This window comes from Capra hircus, chromosome 20 (genome assembly GCF_001704415.2).
Source record: "Capra hircus breed San Clemente chromosome 20, ASM170441v1, whole genome shotgun sequence".
Classification (NCBI taxonomy): Eukaryota; Metazoa; Chordata; class Mammalia; order Artiodactyla; family Bovidae; genus Capra; species Capra hircus.
The window spans coordinates 39,351,249-39,371,567 of NC_030827.1; the positions used below are offsets into that span (position 1 = coordinate 39,351,249).

A 20,319-nucleotide genomic window follows, 5' to 3' on the forward strand; every position below is an offset into this window, starting at 1 on the left:
TGCACGTGGAAAGAACAGGAACAAGAACAGCAAAGTCTCCATAGCTTGAGGGGCATGCACATACACGCAGGCAGGAATGCACAGATTAGACTAACCCAAAGCCAGAAGTGTAGACTTGCAAGGTAAGAATGCTGAAACCAAGGGAACAATGCTGCTTGGGGCTCACTGTTACAGCAGACACTTGGCCTTGCAGAATTACGTGGTACCAAAGGGACAGGCTTTCCTAGTGGCTCAGACAGTAAAGAATCTGCCTGCAATTCAAGAGACCTGGGTGTCATCTCTGGGTCAGGAAGATCCCCTGGAGAAGAGAACAGCTACTCACTCCAGTATCCTTGCCTGGAGAATACCATGGACAGAGGAGCCTGGAGGGCTACCGTTCATGGGGTTGCAAAGAATTAGTCACAACTGAGTGACTAACACACACAGAACAAAGGGACAAGAGTGATGATTTCTAACCCCACAGCACCCCTCCCCCTTCCTTCTCAACATTAAGACCATTAGATTTGGAAGAAAATATGAAGCCAGGTAGGTTTAATTCTATAGTGGCTTTGAAAACTAAATTCTTACCATTATCAGTTAATAACTTTAAAAATTAAAAGGAACAGTCCAACCAGAAAAGTTTAATGTTAGCAGGTGATGTCTTATGAAAAATCTTGCACAGAAAAATTACTTCCTTCCTCTCTTCCTTTTGCATAGAGTCTCTCTAGTTTTCTACCTAGGTGTCACTGATGGGAAAAATGGTGGCTCGTAAGTGCAAAGGCAGAGATGTTAGAAATGGCTCAGGGTTAATCCAGGGAGAGATCCATCACGTGGACCTTAGTTTTATCATCTTTTAAATGAAGATGGTGATTTTTTTTTTATAACTGCTGTGTGCATTTCTAGTTGAAAAGAACAGAATGAACTACTGATTCATGCTACAATGAGGATGAACCTTAAAAACATTAAGCTGAAAGAAGCCAGAGACAAAGGGCCTTGTACAGTACGATTCCGTTTGTATGAAATATCTAGAATAGGCTGATTCATAATGACACAAAGCAGATTAGTGGTCGCCAGGAAGAGTGGGAGGGGAAGTTAAGGAGTGTCACTGTTTAATGGGTGTGGGTTTCCTTTCGGGGTGATGAACACTTTCTGGAACTAGATGATGATGATGGTTGTACAACACTGTGAACGTACTTAATGCCACTAAAATGGATACTTTAAAATGGTTAAACTGGTAAGTTTTATGATGTGTATATTTTACAATTAAAAAAGAGAGATAAGAGAAAATAAATTTGACCATCTGTTCTATACATAATGAATATCTTGTTAACAAAAGGCACAGATTGATCAAGGTGATCATAATTATGGCAAAGCTGCTAATCTAAGTTTTCTTTTTTTTTTTAGTGAGCATTGTCTTGGCCAAAACTATCATGAACAGTTCCCTTCTCTTTCTCTGGGATGGCTATAAAGGTTGTCTTGTGCAGACATCTGCAGAGCCAGATTGGGAGGAGGAGGAGCCTAGAAAGTTGTATGGTGGTACGCGGAGTAATACAAAAGCACCAGGCCTACTGCTAAAAATCTCAGAACAGGCTTAGGAGGGTGGCCTCTGCCACTGTAGCTCAGAGAGGGTGAACTCCAAATGTAGCATCACAAGAAAAGGTTAATTAACTCATCCAACAAATATTTATTGGCCACCTACGAAAGAACTTCCCTGGTGGTCCAATGGTTAAGAATTCGCCAATGAAGGGGACACGGGTTCGAACCCTGGTCTGGGAAGACCCTACATGCCAGAGGAACTAAGGCCCTGCACCACAACTACTGAGCCTGCGCTCTAGAGACTGTGAGCCGCAAATTCTGAGCCCGTGCATCTACAGCCTGTACTCCACAACAAGAGAAACCACCACAATGAAAAGCATATATACCACAACAGAAAGTGGTCTCTGCTCACCACAACTACAGAAAGCCTGTGCAGCAATGAAGATCCTATGCAGCCAAAAATAAATAAAATTATTTTAAAAAGAATACTATAAACCAAGCCGCTGGCTAGACAATTCCAGCTGGGAACTGTAAGGTCACAGTCCCTTCTAGCAAGGAAGTTATAGTCTAGAGTGCAAGAGACGTAAGAACTAACAGTTACATAAGGTTGAGTAGGCAACTGATGCAACAAAACATTAGCCAACACCCAAAGCCAGCCTATTACCCTGACTAGCAAGTCAGGGCTCCCAGGGATATGGCCTTGTGCCCACACCTGAGACAGGCCTCTGCCAAGAAGTCAAGCTGAGGCTGAGGGGGGTGGAGTTCAACTTAGGGTGACTGCTGAAAGGACAAGCCCATCTCCTACAGAACCAGACCCTGACCTGTGTGAGAATGTGTACCCTCTCCTCTTTATGTGCTGGCTGGCCTGGTTCCTACAGAAAGCTTAGCCCTTTGAGCTTCCTTGTGGCTGCCAATCAACAGAGTTGGGGTCTCCTCTATGGGATCATCCTTTTCTATGGGTGCTGGGGAGAGAGGTTAATTTGGGGCTTCCCAGGTGGTGCTAGCGGTAAAGAACATGCCTGCAAAGGTAAGAGACTTAAGAGATGTGGGTTTGATCCCTGGGTCAGGAAGATCTCCTGGAGGAGGGCATGGCAACCCACTCCCGTATTCTGCCTGGAGAATCCCATGGATAGAGGAGCCTGGCGGGCTACAGTCTATGGGGCTGCAAAGAGTCGAACACGAGTGAAGCAACTTAGCACACAGCATAACACTAAAATGGGACAATTTTCCCTGACAATTTGCCATTTATTCTTGATATCTATGTTTCAATCGACACTCAATCTATTTTCCGGAGAATGGTTCTCTCTGGTTGAATCTACATGGGATACTTTGAAAAATATGGATTCCTGGTCCTCTGCCTAGACCAAATGATTCAGAACATCAGCGTGGGCATGGCATCCATATTTTAAAAAGCACCCCAGGGTGGACTTCCCTGGCAGTCTTGTGGTGAAGAATCTGCCTTCCAGTGCAAGGGACATGAGTTTAACCCCTGGCTGGGGAACTAAGATCCCACAAGAAGTGCAGCAGGATCAAAAACAAAGTTGAAAAAAAATAGAAATAAGAGCACCCTAGGAGAGCAACAGTAATCTAGGACAAGAAAGGAAGGGAGCTGGCTTTACCAAATGCTTACTGTGGGCTGGGCACTGTGCAGCTTTTTACAGCTGGCACCTATGGCTGTAGGTGCCCCTCCTTCATCCTTTTAGCGGTGTTCTGGCCGTGAGCGTTATCGCCCCTAGCAAAGGCACTCAACCTTGCAGGGTCAGGAGATCAGGAATAGATTCCCCAGGTTCCTTACCTCTTGGGTGGGACAACTCTGAGTGAGTGAGTGAGTGAAGTCACTCAGTTGTGTCCGACTCTTTGCGACCCCACGGACTGTAGCCCACCAGGCTCTTCCACCCATGGACTTTTCTAGGCAAGAGTACTGGGACAACTCTGAAGCATACTTTAAACCTGGGGTAAGCAAACTAGTTAAATTGTTAGGCTTTGTGGGCCACACAGTCCTTGTCTTAAGACTCAAATCTGCCTTTGCAGTGCAGAAGCAGCCACGAACAATGCTAAATGAATAGGTGTGGCTGCATTCTAACAAAACCTGATTTACAAAGGCAGACAGTTGGGCCATAGTCGGCCAACCCCTACTCTAAGTCTAGACAGACTCCCAGAGGTCCTTAGTGGGAATGAGTCTCGGTTGCTCATAGCAGTAACCTGTCAATAACATGCTATAGAGGCTTCATTCCCTTACTGTCTACTTGCTCAGATCACGGGCTATAAAAACTTCTGGCACTCAAATCCACACCTCACAGCCTGCTTCTAGGGTCGCCCAACCAATGTCAGTATCTTGTTTTATTCTCATAACTACCCTAGAGGTTGAATACTGTCATCTCCACTGTATAGTGAAGAAATTGAGGAGCGAGGACTACACAATCCTCGCTGCTAAAAGTCCAGATTAGAAATCTAAAGTCAATAACCTCTCTGTAAGATGACCAGCGTAAGGAAGGACAGAGGATGAGATGGTTGGATGGCGTCACTGACTCAATGGACATGAGTCGGAGCAAGCTCCAGGAGATGGTGAAGGACAGGGAAGCCTGGCGTGCTGCAGTCCATGGGGTCGCAAAGAGTCGGACACGATTGAGCAACTGAACAACAAATACTATAAATAATAAGGTTTCAAGGTTATGGGGGAAAAAAAAACAACTTTCTCTTTTACGCTGTTTCTAATCTGGGATCAGATTCATTTCCCACCTATCAGTTAGTTGGTTACAAGGCTGGTTGCTATTTGTTCTCTGGCAAAATCTTTGGTTACACCAGGAACAAATGCAACCATTCAAGGCAAAACTCAAATGTGTTACTTGGAACTCCGAGAGGAACTAGACTAAAATATCCTCTTACATATTTTAACAAGGGGTGGGCGGTGGGGGCAGTACAAGATGCTCTTGCAAAGTTTCCCTAGGGATCCTGAGAACTTCGGAGAACAAGCTGAGAACCCAGACGTGGCTGTCAGAAGCCAATCTCGTTAACTTACGCGGTCTTGCCCTCGCTGTCATGCTTGGTGGCGCTGGCCCCCTTCTTGCCCAGCAGCGAGGCCACCTTCTCGGCATCTCCATTCTCCACGGCCTGCAGCAGTCGGTCGTCATTCTTGTTCCACTCGTTGGTCTGTGGAACAAAGGGGACACGTAGAGCCAGTAAGTGACAGCAGCCACGGCTATCCTGCCTTCAGGATCTGGAACGTCCCTGCTCTCCACCCTCCCCGTCACTCAAATGAGAACCTGCCCCGCAATGGGAAACTTTAAAAATACCTTTCCCTTAACCATGGAGACACCTAAAAAGGCTGGTTTCCCAAAAGAAAACATCCACAGTTCAATGAAATAGCAGCCGGTCACCAAACTCTGCAACAAAGCAATTTCTTTCAACTGAAATGGGGAAGATGAAGCAACTTTCAAAGACCAAGAGGCCAGTTTACACATTAGCTTATTTGTGGCTAAACTTGACAGCTGGCACTGCAGAACACTGACCTTTGACCTGGTCCATAGCTCACTGGGCCCATAAAGGGACAGGACCAACCAGCCACCAGCCCAAGGCAGCCTGAGGATTTACACAGGCAACCCCCCTATCTACTTTTGCTCACTTCTCCCGGCCCATTTACTGCAGTTTTGAGTTGTATGCTGGTTTTAAGTAGTTGTCTAGGCTTCCAACTCAACAGAATACCACCAGAAACAAAACTTCTTCCTGAACGAGCTATTACACATCAAATGGCCCCGAGCAAAGCTTCCACCACCACGGACCCTCAGCTCCGAGAGCGTAATTCTGCAAACGGCAGTAACAGGAAAGCTTTTGGCGGCACAAAAACTAATTTCTAATCTTATTAAGGGATACAGAAGATCTTGATACTAAGAAGTGTCCAACGTGGAAAGGCAGCAGTGAGCCACTGAAGATTTTAGAGCAGAGAACAAACTCGTGATGAAAGAAGAGTCAACAGGAGGCATGTGAGGCACATGGGGTTCACAGAGGAGGGACCCTGGGATACCTCAAAGCCCCTGGGAAACTGCAAGCCCAGCCTGCTTTCCAGACACACCCCCACCGCACCCTTGCTAAGCCTACTTTCTGGAGCCTCCAGGGATGGACACCTCTGCCCTAAAAGGGAATCTTCCTCTCTCCCCAACACTTTCTACAGACAGGTCTCTAGGGCTGGCTGCTTTCCTGTGACCCTGAAAATAAGAATCACCAGGCAATTCATAGTAAAGACTCTGCCATGGACCAGTTCCAAGAAAATGTAGAGGAGACACTGGAGATTTAAAAGGAACAGGAGGGATTCTTTTAGGACTGCAGTCTTCCATGGGCTCAGGACAATTTGCATCTCTCTGCACTCATGGAACCAGAAAACTCAGTAAGACTGTGCCTCTCATAGAGCAAGGGTGGGGCCAGCAGATGGCCCCAGCACCCCTTTCAACTCTAGCCTAGAGGCAGGGCTTTCAAGAAAGCCACAGGCCATGGAAGAGGTAACCCAGGGCTCAAGTCAGAAGTTTCCTTCTCTGAGAGTCTCAGGGCTGGACATTTTTCAGGACTCTCTCCTTTCCCCATGAAGGGGAAGTCCTCCTTCTCCTTGCCATCACTGAGTTTAAGAACACAGAAAGAGTGCATCTGTCCTCTAGGCTGCATGAAATCCAGAACACCACATGGGTACTTATATGCTTTAGATATTAAGTCACCCCCCCCCCAAAAAAAACACAACACCTGTGTATGTCTCAGTTTCCCAAGGCTTTGAACTGAACGATCACTGTCCTTGCTCTAAAGCTTAAACGGTTTAATCTAGAAAATGTCCAAAGCCAAACTCTGCTAGGAATTATTCTAGAATTGCACAGTCTGTGATGATGGAAATGTTCTATATCTGCAACTGTCCCAAAACTGCAGCCACTGGGCCAGTGATTCTCAACCAGGGGTGACTGCCCCTCAAGGGACATTTGGCAATCCTGACATGCAGTTTTGATTGTCATGACTAGGGAGTCCTACCAGCATCTGGTAGGTAGAGGCTGGGGTGATGCTAAATACCTTACAATGATCGGGATACCCCTCTCCCCACAACACACAACTATCTGGCCTCAACCACCAATCTCGCATTAGCTACGTGCGGCTACTGAGCACTGATAATGTGGCCAGTGAGACTGAGGACCTGAATTTCAAAAATTTAATTTTAGATATCAAGTGCCAGTAGCTAGTGGATATCACATAGAACAGTGCGGCTCTACACAAAGGCTTTCTAAACATTGTTTAGCAAAGAAAGAACGTATCTAGGCCAAATTATCCACCATTCTCCTACAATTTACTCACAGAGAAGACACTGATTTTATCTTCTATTACAAATCAAGTTTCCTGAGACCTCGCCGGTTGTCTAGTGGTTAAGACTCCCCACTTTCAAGGCAGGGGGTGTGGGTTTGATCCCCGGTCAGAGAACTAGGATCCCACATGCCACGTGGCATGGCCAAAAATAAAAATAAAAAATAAAATAAATTCACATCTTAAAAAATTATAAAAAACAAATCAGGCTTCCTATTGAAGGGGAACAGAGCAAATACACTGCCCATGGCACAAGTGTTGTCAGTAGAATTGCAGGCTTTACTTAATGACAAAATGCAGCAAACACTAAGAGAAATGGATTGCGGCTTACTTCCCTCCAGACTGCTTTTTACAAGCCACAGCAGAACAAAAAACGTTTACTGAAGCACATTTCCAACCAGTTATTCCTATCTACATCATCCCAACTGCTCCATTATTAGTGTTGTCTTTTAAAATCCTTCCCTAACTTAAACTGACCCAATTAAAACTGGATTGGGAAGATCAAAAGGATATTAAATCCCAGAGGACATGATTGAAAGTACTTAAGCAAAGAAAGGCCACATGAAAGGATTTTCCTTCTCAGTGCAACTAAGGCACTCAACTTTTGGTTGAGAAAAGTCTGATTGCAGGGGCTCCCTAAAATTAGTTACATGTGCCTGTTACCGGACACACGTTCCTGTGCCCGACACACAGCAAGGCCCAAGAAACTGAAATGCTGCAATCTGGCGCAGAGAATGGTTTATTGCAGGGCAATGCAAGGAGAAAGGGTGGCTCGTGCCCCCCCCGACCCCCAAAACTCTGAACTCCCTGAAGGTTTCAGCAAAGCATTTCTAAAGGTCAGGTGAGGGAAGGGGAGTTCCAGGGTATGTGATCGGCTCCTGCACAATTCTCTGATTGGTCGATGGGTGGTTAACAGCATCTGTTCCTAGGGGCCAGAAGGTCCGGGGGCTCCGTGTTCCTGATCATCGGCTAGTTCTTCCATTTAGTGGTGGTTTTCTAGCATCTGAAAAACTCAGGAGATGTGTATGAGACACTATTATTTGGGTACTTCAGAGAGGACCCGCAGCAGAGGATACGGGGGAGGGGTCTGTCCTGAGAGGCCCCATGGCGTCCTGCTCAGTTACAAAGGTGCTGAGAGCGCGGTTTTGCTGCAGAAGCCATGAAGAGCTGGGCGCCCACACACTCCATACCTTGCCCCAAGCATTTCTTCTGTCTGGCTATTTCTGAATTGTATCATGTATAATAAACTGACACTGGAAAGTGAAGTACCTTCCTGGGTTCTGACTGGTATTTCTAGTGAATTGTCAAACCTGGACAAGGGGCTGTGGGAACGCTTGGACTTTACAGCTCGTCAGTGAGACATATGGTTGGCCGAGGACTTGAATCTGGCATCTGAAGTGGGGGCAATCTTGTGGGATTGAGGCCTTTAACCTGTGGAATCAGATGTTAACTCCAGGGCATTAGTGTGAGAACTGAACTGAATTGTTGGACACCCAATTGTCGTCAGGAAAGTTGGAAAACTTTCTTCATATGAAGAACGCCCCACTCTCATATCTGGTATTGTAAGCAGATAGGTTAGGGGATCCCTGGAGAAAGAAATCAGGAACGGCTTTCTTGACAAAAGAGAAGCCACTCTGTCCTAAGCCATTCTGTGGTCTGAGTCTGGCCACAGTGCGTGCCCTTGAACAAGTCTCAGAAATCAGGGAAAACAAGGAATGCAGAAACAGAAAAAGGCAGTCAAACAATAATGCAGTGACAGAGTCCTAGTTCCTCCTCAGGGGATAGACAGAGTAACAATACATCTTTGAGAAGAGCTTCCCTGGTGGCTCAGACGGTAAAGAATCTGCCTGCAATGCAGGAGACCTAGGTTCGATCCCTGGGTTGAGAAGGGACTGGCTACCCACTCCAATATTCTTGCCTGGAGAAGCCCATGGACAGAGGAGCCCGGCGGGCTCTAGTCCACGGGGCAAAGAGTCGGACACGACTGAGCAGCTAGCTGACTCACATACCGGCAGGAACCAAGGCCCCCACCCAGGTGGAGGACGGGATGACGATGCTGACCCTCCTGACTTCAGCTAACTGAAGCTCGGATTCTGTTATCTTTACACCCCAATTCTATGCTGAGTTCTCCTCTGCTCAAGCCCCTGCAGGAATATGAATGTTGTTGTTCAGTCATTAGGCCATGTCCGATTCTTTGTGACTCCATGGACTGCATCACGCCAGACTCCTCTGTCCTCCACTGTCTCCTGAAGTCCGCTCAAATTCATGAGTCAGTGATGCCATCCAACCATCTGGTCCTCTGCTGTCCCTTTCTCCTCCTGCTCTCAGTCTTTCCCAGTATCAGGGTCTTTTCCAGTGGAATATGGATGTACCCTTAGCTTAAAATTTCCTTCATTTCTGTTGGGGAGGCACTGGTTTGGGTGAGATTCCCAGTGTTCCCCTTACTTGCTTCAATAATTAATCCTTCTTTCTCCAGATCTCTGGCTTGGTTGTGTCTATTGGCTCAACACCCATGATAGGTAAAGTGTGAACTTTTGTCATAACATTCCAAAGTAATTCACTCACATTCTGGAATCGAGGAAGATTTTGGGAGCCCACCATCACATCAGCAATTCCTCTCTCACCACTTCCCATGGAACCCCTCTCCATTACTGGCAATCCCAATAAGGCAGGCTCAGGGTAGACTCAGCTCTGCCTCACACTGGGCTCCTGGCCCCCTTAGAACAGTGTTTTCAACCTCGTACTGGGTTAATCCAACATTAAAAAAAATATATATATATATATATATATATATATATATATATAAAGAAATTTTAAGCATCACATGCATAATACATAATAAGGCTAAACATTCCATGAAACTTTTAAGTATGTAGTGGGTAGTGATATAAAATATATTTCTTACTGGGGTTATCACAATAAAAAATAAATGGACATCACTGCTTCAGAGTGCAGTCATCCCATCCCTCCGCCCACAGAGGGGCAGCCTTCTAAAGCCCAGCACACACCCTGCAGGCGCTTCCAGCCTTTCCTGGTGACCTCTCGCTCGGCTTCTCCTCCCAAGGGCCCGCCCACTCACCTCCACTAAGCCTGCAGGCTAGACTGAATGAAATATCACGTCCTGGCTTTTGTGCACCAGCTCAGCATGTACTCATTTTGTCTCCAGCTCCCTCAAGGCACTGACAACAGCCTTTATTTCTTACCCCCGAGGTGCCGAGTAAATGCTCAATATCTGCTCATTTTAGTAGGAGTTTCTTCACAATCTCTGACTTGGGAAATGTTTTTTTCATTTCTAAAACTCTTTCATCCTTTTGCAAAAAAAACCCTGTTTAATCATGGTTCAGATTTTTTTTTTTATACAAGCTAAACAAATCCAGCTCCCTCAACTTTTCTTTCTAAGGCCAATTTTCCAAGATTTTAATCATAGATACACTTCCTCCAAATCTCTTCCCAACCAAGGATCCACGCCTCATCAATTCACCAGGGTAAACCCAGTGTCTCCCAGTTATGGGAATGGTCTGGGAACTGGTTAAATACACAGACTCCCCCCAGGCCTCATCCTGGAGGTTCCGGTCTCAGTGAGCTGGGGAGTAGGGCTGGGGAGAGAGCCCTGGACTGATCCAGGTTCAACGACTGCTCTGATTGCAAGTTTGGGGACAACCAGAACCCTTGCTAAGGCTAAGCAGAGAATTTACTTGACAGAATTTTCTTCCTCCACAAAGTGTTGTTAAGGACAGGGATGGGAGAAGAGAAGAATTCTTCACTTTTGCCTCATGGAAGTAAGTATTTCACTTCCTACAAAAACTTAATAAATATTTTAGGCTTTCTCTAGGAGTTGCATATGGAACCCATGTATAAGACATGTATAACATGTTAATGAAAGGATTGCTCATAATAGGCAAAATTTACAAATAATAAAATATCCAATGACAGAAGATAAATAAATTACAATATAACCAAGCAATGGAATACAACACTGCAATGAAAGTGAACAAACTGTAACTGCAGCAACAAGGACAGACAGTTACAACAGTATTGGTGAAGGTAGCTTCCCTTGGGGCTCAGCTGGTAAAATTCTGCCTGCAGTGCGGAAGACCTGGGTTAGATCCCTGGGTTGGGAAGATCTCCTGGAAAAGGGAAAGGCTACCCACTCTAGTATTCTGGCCTGGAGAATTCCATGGGCTGTGTAGTCCACGGGGTCGCAAAGAGTCGGACACAACTCAGCAACTTTCACTAACTAACTAGGCAAGACACCAAAGAACACAATAGTATGACTATGCGTGTATAAAGATAAAAATAGGAAAACTGGATCCATATTGTTTAACGGTACATATATATAAAGATGGTAAAATCATAAAGAAAAGCACAAGGACACCACAGAAGTCAAGACAGTAGTGTGGGTAGAGGCATGGCATCTGAAGAAAGGGACATCTTCTAGAGTCTGGCTCCATTTCCTGACCTGGTTACAGTGCCTCCTGCAGACATTCACTGGGCTTCCCAGGTGATAGTGGTAAAGAACCCGTCTGTCAATGCAGGAGACATAAGAGACGTGAGACATACAAGTTAGATCCCTGGGTCAGAAGGATTCCCCAGAGGAGGGCATGGCAACTCACTCCAGTACTTTTGTCTGGAGAATCCCATGAACAGAGGAGACTGGTGGGCAACAGTCCATGGGGTCACAGTCAGACACTACAGGCAGCACGCACAGATGTTCACTAAAGGCTACATTCTCTAGATGTGATTTATTTCACACACACACACAGAGTTTAGAAAGAAGACTTGTGGTTCATTTTCTGCTCAAACCAACACCAGATCAAATGCCTTTGGAAGGTTTGCATTCTTACTTGCTGTCTTCTTGTCTCTACACTGAACAGAGCCTGCTGTCAAAATACAGTTGTTAGGAGGCCACACAAACCTCCAGGAGAATCTGATAAACATATGGACTTTAACCAGAATGATGCACAAACACACGAATGTCTGCATTCAAAAGAGGGGTTCTCTAGCTTAAATCCCCACCCAAAGCCCATCCATAAGCCCAAATTAAGAATTCCTGGCATAGAGAAAGATACGCTCCACATTTTTAGTGCTTCTGAGTTGAAATTCCAGCACCAAAACCTCCCATTTAGGTGGTATGGAGCAGGTCATTCACATCCAAGTCTCTCTATTCCTATCAGTAAACTGGAAGAAATTCTACCTGGTTATACAGTGTAGCTGTTTCGTCGCTAAACAACTTATGACCACATGGACTATAGCCTGCCAGGCTCCTCTGTCCATGGGATTTCTCCAGGCAAGAATACTGGAGTGGGTAGCCATTCCTTTCTCCAGGGGATCTTCCCGACCCAGGTGTCGAACCCATGTCTCCTGCACTGGCAGGAGGATTCTTCACCGCTCAGCCTAATATAAAGGGCCTGGCACATATAAGGCACCAAAAAAAAAAATGGTGATTATGATTAGGCTTGAATTAGATGATCTGCGCTGTTCCATTTTTCGTTTACGCTCTGAGTCTCTCAAAATGTACAAATTAGTTAGGATGGTTCACAACCCCTTCAAAGGCAGTCAATGCCTTAAATTTGCAAATTTTTTACTATGCTCCTTAAACACACACACACACACACATTTTAAAGGGCTCTAGAGAAGACATTCACAGACATGAAATTAACTATTTTAGTGACTGTGGCTCACTTCTCCAGGAGACTGTTTAAACAGACACTATTTCAACAGAGCACGCTGGGCCCCATTTGCAAGTTCAGGAAGCCATATGTTACGCTCCGGAGACATGTGTAATGTGTCAGCTATGAAGGGCAGCATGTGGGAAAGGCAGACCTTACCTTCCATGTGGGCTCCAAACATTCCTGCTAATATATCACATAGGGGATTTTCAATGGCTGGCCTGTAACTGTCCTATTCATCAAATCATTTCCAAATGACACTCACTTACTTAAGAGCTTTTCCTTCAAGCTTGGTCTTTTGAAAGTCGAGCATGCCTCCTGCCAGGATAGCAGAAACCCTGTCAACTGCGTGATGAACACTGGGCTTTGGCATCTGGCAGCGTCTGCCCCTGGCCAGACATGGCATCACCTTCTTTTATTTTGGTTTAATCACTGGGAACTGAAAAACCAGTGGAAACTGAGCGGTCACAGGCATTCGGGCTAGTGGGCAGATTTGAGTTTTGGAATACACCAGCCCAAACCAAAATAATCCAGTGGCACAGAGTGATCCAGGAAGAGAAACTTTCTTTGACATCCTTTAGGAAAAATGCTGAAAACCCTAAGGATCAAACACTTGCATAGCTCCCGTTGGATGGAGCTTGAGCAGCCATCTGGAGAAGTCTATTTGAGAGATTATCTTTGGAAAGACGGCATTTCTCTCTCTAGTTTATGGAAAGGAGACTGTTTTGCCAAAACAATCAGTTAGGCTAAAATGAACATTAGACAAAAGAGACACCGTTTTCACCACTGGGAAGGCCTCAGATTCATACCAGCCAAGAAGAAAAAAAAGAACATAGCTCCCATTTTAAGAAAGAGGACAAGAAGCTGACATACCTCAAGCCAGATGATATTTTTCCCTATTGACTATACCAGTCAGTAATTATTAGATATCTACCTACTAGGTGTGCTAAGGTGCTTAATCGCTCAGTCACGTGCAACTCTTTGCAACCCTATGGACTGCAGCCTGCCAAGCTTCTCTATCCATGGAATTCTCTAGGCAAGAATACTGGAGTGAGTAGCCATTTCCTTCTCCAGGGGATCTTCTCCATTCTATAGATCTTACATTCATGTATTTGTATTCCAGCACCAAAACCTCCCATTTAGGTGGTATGGAGCAGGTCACTGACATCTGAGTCTCTCAATTCCTATCAGTAAACTGGAAGGAATTCCACCTGGTTATACAATGTAGTTGTTTAGTCGCTAAACAACAATCATTCATACTCTTTTACAAGATTGGCATAGTCTTTACTGAATTTTCTATATGTTGAAACAAAATATAGCAATATGAGAAATATGCCAACAATATGAAACCAAACATCAGAGTGAAAAAGGGAGTAAAATTGGAAATCAGCCCAATAAAAGAGAGGGACAACTTTCAGCTGGGGTGGGAAGGCTATTTGACTGGATGATAAACTAGACTCTGTAATGAGCAATATTTACATTAATGGAGAGAAGACACAACAATTGAAAATGCAAGATGTATTTAGAAGAGAGTGTAAATAGTGAGCTGATCCAAGTGAGGCCTTATAAGACTGTCCTTTTTAGCATCCATGGAAAACCCAGGAAATTACTAACACACCAGGACTTTAAAATCTCACCATCCTCCTGTCTAACAAGCCCAGCAGCATCATAAAGAGCCTTGTATATAACGTTAGTTACTTCAGACCAAAACATAAGTTCATCTAAAATGAGTTTCCCTCTCCCCACATTTTTATGTCAGATTATTCACACATGCAGGTTATGGTGTGTCTGCAAATCACTCTGAAATCTGTCAGCTTCCCTTTAACAGACTGTGTTATGTGATTCCACATAAACGATGAATGCTATGACATGGACGTAACACATTATCATAAACACCTCCATCCAGAAACAGGCTGGTCCCTCCACCTGACCCACTTCACAGATCACCCTATTCATTTCCGCCTGCCCCTCACTCACTGCTCATCACTGGACCAGATCACTTCCCTCTGCTGGGCTCCCCTGTGCTTCTCTTCCATAGTATTTGGCACAACTGCAATTAAACAGCATTCCTAAAATATCTTTAAAGGTCTGTCAACTCTCACTGGACTATGAGTTCAATCCAGTCCAATGGCCAGTATCTGTCTTGTTTGTCATAAAGCTTTGGCCCTGGCCCACTGCTGCCAGACGGTTGGGGCTCAATTCAGAGCTGGTCCTTCACCAGCTTTGTTTTTCTTCCTTTACTTTGGGAGCCAGTACTGATTAACCTCTCCTCCTTTGATGCCTTTGTCTTAGACCCAAAGGTACATAAAGGCTCCATGCTCCTATCAAATACCCTCCTTTGACTATGCTGCTGCATAGTCATGTTCGACTCTATGCGACCCCATAGACGACAGCCCACCAGGCTCCCCTGTCCCTGGGATTCTCCAGGCAAGAACACTATGCTAGCTAGTGTTAAAAACATTATTCTATACTTCAAAATCATGTCACATGAGGTAAAAACAGTCTCATGGGAACAGACAAAAGCCTGGAAATAGGTCAAACCAATTTTATCCTTAAGGGAGAAAAATGGTTCCATCCAATTCAATTGGGCTCAAGCACTCATTTATTTTATTTACATACATCAACCCAGTGTGTGTGTGTGTGTATGTGTGTGTGCACTACTATGCAAAGCCCTAGGAATGAAAAGACGGATATGAAGTAATATTGACCCTGAAGATGGTTCCATCCAATTCATTTGGGCTCTGGTACTCATTTATTTACATATATCAACCCAGTATGTGTGTCTGTGTGTGTTACTATGCAAAGCCCTAGGGATAAAAAGATTGACATGAAGTAATGTTGACCCTGAAGAAACTGATGTACTTCTGACGACATAAACACACACAGTAACTACCTCATCATCTGTCAGTGCTCGGCCAGAGATGTGAACTGCATCCTATCAGAGCCCACAGGGGATACTATTACTACCCAAACAGCTAAAACCATATAGCTCTAAGAACTGTACTATCAGCTCAGTTCAGTTCAGTCGCTCAGTCGTGTCCAACTCTTTGCGACCCCACGAATCGCAGCACGCCAGGCCTCCCTGTCCATCACCATCTCCCGGAGTTCACTCAGACTCACATCCATCAAGTCAGTGATGCCATCCAGCCATCTCATCCTCTGTCGTCCCCTTCTTCTCCTGCCCCCAATCCCTCCCAGCATCAGAGTCTTTTCCAATGAGTCAACTCTTCACTTGAGGTGGCCAAAGTACTGGAGTTTCAGCTTTAGCATCATTCCTTCCAAAGAAATCCCAGGGCTGATCTCCTCCAGAATGGATTGGTTGGACCTCCTTGCAGTCCAAGGGACTCTCAACAGTCTTCTCCAGCACCACAGTTCAAAAGCATCAATTCTTCGGCGCTCAGCCTTCTTCACAGTCCAACTCTCACATCCATACATGACCACTGGAAAAACCATAGCCTTGACTAGACGGACCTTAGTTGGCAAAGTAATATCTCTGCTTTTCAATATACTATCTAGGTTGGTCATAACTTTTCTTCCAAGTACTAAGCGTCTTTTAATTTCATGGCTGCAATCACCATCTGCAGTGATTTTGGAGCCCCCAAAAATAAAGTCTGACACTGTTTCCACGGTTTCCCCATCTATTTCCCATGAAGTCATGGGACCAGATGCCATGATCTTCGTTTCCTGAATGTTGAGCTTTAAGCCAACTTTTTCAATCTCCTCTTTCACTTTCATCAAGAGGCTTTTTAGTTCCTCTTCACTTTCTGCCATAAGGTTGGTGTCATCCGCATATCTGAGGTTATTGATACTTCTCCCGGCAATCTTGATTCCAGCTTGTGTTTCTCCCCGTCCAGAATTTCTCATGATGTACTCTGCATAGAAGTTAAATAAGCAGGGTGACAATATACAGCCTTGACGTACTCCTTTTCCTATTTGGAACCAGTCTGTTGTTCCATGTCCAGTTCTAACTGTTGCTTCCTGGCCTGCATACACCCTGTACTATAGTTCCTGCTTAATATTACATAATTGCAATTACATACAATGTTACATAATATTACATAAATGCTTCCCTGGTGACTCAGGTGGTAAGAATCTGCCTGCAATGGGAGAGATGTGTGTTCAATCCCTGGATCAAGAAGATCCCCTGGAGAATAGAATGGCTACCCACTCCAGTATTCTTACCTGGAGAATCCCACAGACAGAGGAACCTGATGGCTTACAGTCCATGGGATCACAGAGTTGGACATGACTGATTGGAAAAGACTCTGATGCTGGGACAGATTGGGGGCAGGAGGAGAAGGGGACGACGGAGGATGAGATGGCTGGCTGGCATCACTGACTCGATGGACGTGAGTCGGAGCGAACTCTGGGAGTTGGTGATGGATAGGGAGGCCTGGCGGAGAAGGCAACGGCACCCCACTCCAGTACTCTTGCCTGGAAAATCCCATGGACGGGAGGAGCCTGATGGGCCACAGTCCTTGGAGTCGCTAACAGTCGGACACGACTGAGCGACTTCACTTTTCACTTTCATACACTGGAGAAGGAAATGGCAACCCACTCTGGTGTTCTTGCCTGGAGAATCCCAAGGATGGGGGAGCCTCATGGGCTGCCATCTATGGGGTCGCACAGAGTCGGACACGACTGAAGCGACTTAGCAGTGGCAGCAGCAGCAGCAGGGAGGCCTGGCGGGCTGCGATTCATGGGGTCGCAAAGAGTTGGACACGACTGAGTGACTGAACTGAACCGAACTGAGCAACTAACACTTTCAGTTTTCAACAACATGACCTAAGAATATAAATACAATTTAATATTAACAATTACCCTATGAGGCAAGTACCATCCTGAGTTCACTTTACAGATGAGGAAACGGGCACAGAGAAGCTAAGAAACATAAAGTTATTCTTGGTTCTCTCAAGAGAAGAAAGCTAAAAGCAGTTTAATTTAAAGAAAATGGATGCACTTTTCAGGATGAGCAAGATTTAAGTGTGTTTACAGACTGAGGCAAGCACAGAGGTCCATGGAGAAAGGAGGAATGAAAAATATAAGGATGGAGGGGGCAGAAGAGAGGATTCAACTCAGGCAGAAGGCTGATCTGTGAATTAGAGTCGTGTTAAGACAGAAGGGAGGAAGAGGAAGGTGATCAGAGTCACGGCAGTAGAGAAGACGTCAATTCATGTTTTACAGCTTCTGTTTGCTCGGGGAGGCAGGCGGTAAAGGAGGCTGAGTCAGTGGGGGGTTAAGGAGCTTGAATAATGTTCCCAGTAGCAAATGTTCCCAATAGCTCCTGGGGGAATGAGAAAGGAAACCCAGCTGAAATGAGTAAAGGGGTTTTCAAGCAGCCCTGAAGGTCCAGCTGAGAGTAAGAATTATAACTCCATAAAGAAACCATTTAGCAGTCGTATGATTTTTCACCAGAAGCATTAGGTAGGATGGGAGCAGAGGGTGGGTAGCTTGATCCATGCCTGGAGACTGGGAAGACAGAAAGCAGAGATTCCAGGGTCAGGAGGACGGGAGGTGCCAGTGAACAGAAATTTGAAATGACCATGGGATCGGGGTAGATAAGGGTAAGGTCCAGGGCAGAGTGCTATAGACCAGAGGCAGGTTATTGGTTGAGCCATTTAGATGAATGTCAGAGTTTCCACCACGATGGCAGAAAGGAAAAACAGAAGCTGGTAGCCAGATTCCTGGAGAAACAGCCCCCAAAAGGTGGTAAGAAAGTGAGATGAGGGTGGCCCAGCATAACCAAAAAGAGAAAGTAGTGATGAGGCCGTAGGGCAAAGGGATAAAGTCTATATTAAAAGAAATGGCTTCCTGGGACTTATTGAGTTTCTACTACATACTAACTAGTCCTTCCTGGATGCTCTAAAGAATTGCTTTCATTTCAATCTAAGCACCTGTACTGGCTTGAATCGTGTCCCTACAAAATCCATGTCCCCCTGCCCAACCCTAGAATGTGACAATTATCTAAGCTTTAGTTTTTTAACTCTTTTTTGGTTGCACCGGGTCTTTGCTGCTTTCGCTAGTTGCGGTGAGCAAGGGATACTCTTCGTTGTGATGCACGGCCTTCTCACTGCTGTGGCTCCTCTTTTGTGGAGCACCTGGCTCTAGGTGTGTGGGCTTCAGGGGTTGTGGTCCGGGTTCTGTAATTGTGGCATACAGACTTAGTTGCCTCTCGGCATATGCAATCTTCCCAGACTAGGGATTGAACTCCTGTGCCTGGCATTGGCAGGCAATGGATTCCTATCCACTGGACCACCAGGGAAGTCCTGACCTTCTTTGGAAAGAGGGCTTTTGCAGGCTCCAAGCTCCTGACTGGTGTCCCTACAAGGAGAGAGAGATGAAGACATGGAGGAAACAAGAAGAAGGCCATGTGATGACGGAAACGGAGATGTGATGCCATTAAACAAAGAATGCGGGCAACCATCAGAATCTAGAAGACGTAAGAATTCTCCCCTAGAGTCTTTGGGGAGAGTATGGGCCTGTCGACACTTTAATTACCGATTTTACTTACAGACTTACCAGATCTGTAGTAGAAGCCCACAGATCTGGGCTTCCAGCCTCCAGATCTGTGAGGGGAACACGTGTTGTTTTAAGCTGCTTGGTTTATGGCAGTTCATGGCAGTTCTAGGAAATTAACACACCATCCAATCAGGTTCCTATTATTATCCTCATTTTACTGATGAGAAAACGGATGATCAGCAAACATACGTATGCTGGCCAAACTCATGAGGCCAGAAAAAGTGGAGAATCAGGATTCAAACCCCCGACCTCTGGATCTTTTCCACTGTATAGTCCTGCTCCTCTCACATGCTCACTGCACTGGAGAAAACCAAGCAGAACACAGAGGGTGGCATGGTGGGCAGCAGAGGGACAGAGCTCTGTCTAGTGGCACTGAGACTGGAAACTCTGAGCTTCAAGTCTCTTTTTAAAGCAGCTGCTACGTGGCTTCAGTCGTGTCCGACTCTCTGCGACCCCATAGATGGCAGTCCACCAGGCTCCCCTGTCCCTGGGATTCTCCAGGCAAGAACACTGGAGTGGGTTGCCATTTCCTTCTCCAATGCATGAAAGTGAAAAGTGAAAGGGAAGTCACTGAATCTTGTCCGACTCTTAGCGACCCCATGGACTGCGGCCCACCAGGCTCCTCTATCCATGGGATTTTCCAGGCAAGAGTGCTGGAGTGGGGTGCCATTTAAAAGCAGGGACTCCCAAAAATCAAACTTGTTATGATACATGAACTTTATAGTTATAAAAAAGCATTTAAAGTATGGTTTTATTCATAAACATGTTCAAAGTAAGGCCTCTTTGAACAGTAAGCTCATATCAGTTCAGTTCAGTCACTCAGTTGTGTCTGACTCTCTCCGACCCTATGGACTGCAGCACGCCAGGCTGCCATGTCCATCACCAACTCCCGGAGCTTGCTCAAATTCATGTCCATCGATTTGGTGATGCCATCCAACCATCTCATCCTGTCATCCCCTTTTCCTCCTGCCTTCAGTCTTTCCCAGCATCAGGGTCTTTTCCAAAGAGTCAGTTCTTTGAATCAGGTGGTCAAAGTATTAAAGCTTCAGCTTCAGCATCACTCCTTCCAATGAATATTCAGGACTGATTTCCTTTAGGATTGACTGGTTGGATCTCCTTGCTGCCCAAGGGACTCTCAAGAGTTTTCTTCAACACCACAGTTCAAAAGAATCAATTCTTCAGCACTAAGCTTTCTTTATGGTCCAATTCTCACATCCATACGTGACCACTAGAAAAACCGCAGCTTTGACTAAATGGGCCTTTGTTGGCAAAGTAATGCCTCTGCTTT

At 45.5% G+C, this 20,319-nt stretch overlaps 1 protein-coding gene across 7 annotated transcripts in view; it reads right to left on the reverse strand.

Annotated features, from left to right (window-relative positions):
* Positions 1–20,319, reverse strand: part of RAI14 (retinoic acid induced 14) — a 161,535-nt gene that overhangs the window by 56,131 nt on the left and 85,085 nt on the right. For 5 of the 7 annotated variants that reach the window (XM_018065592.1, XM_018065591.1, XM_018065588.1 and 2 more), the window contains one exon: positions 4,535–4,665. In XM_018065592.1, the coding sequence (XP_017921081.1) occupies positions 4,535–4,665 (131 nt within the window). Of the gene's footprint in view, positions 1–4,534; positions 4,666–4,808; positions 5,010–20,319 lie in introns of those variants that run through there. The other 2 variants (XM_013972820.2, XM_013972819.2) reach the window with 1 other exon arrangement.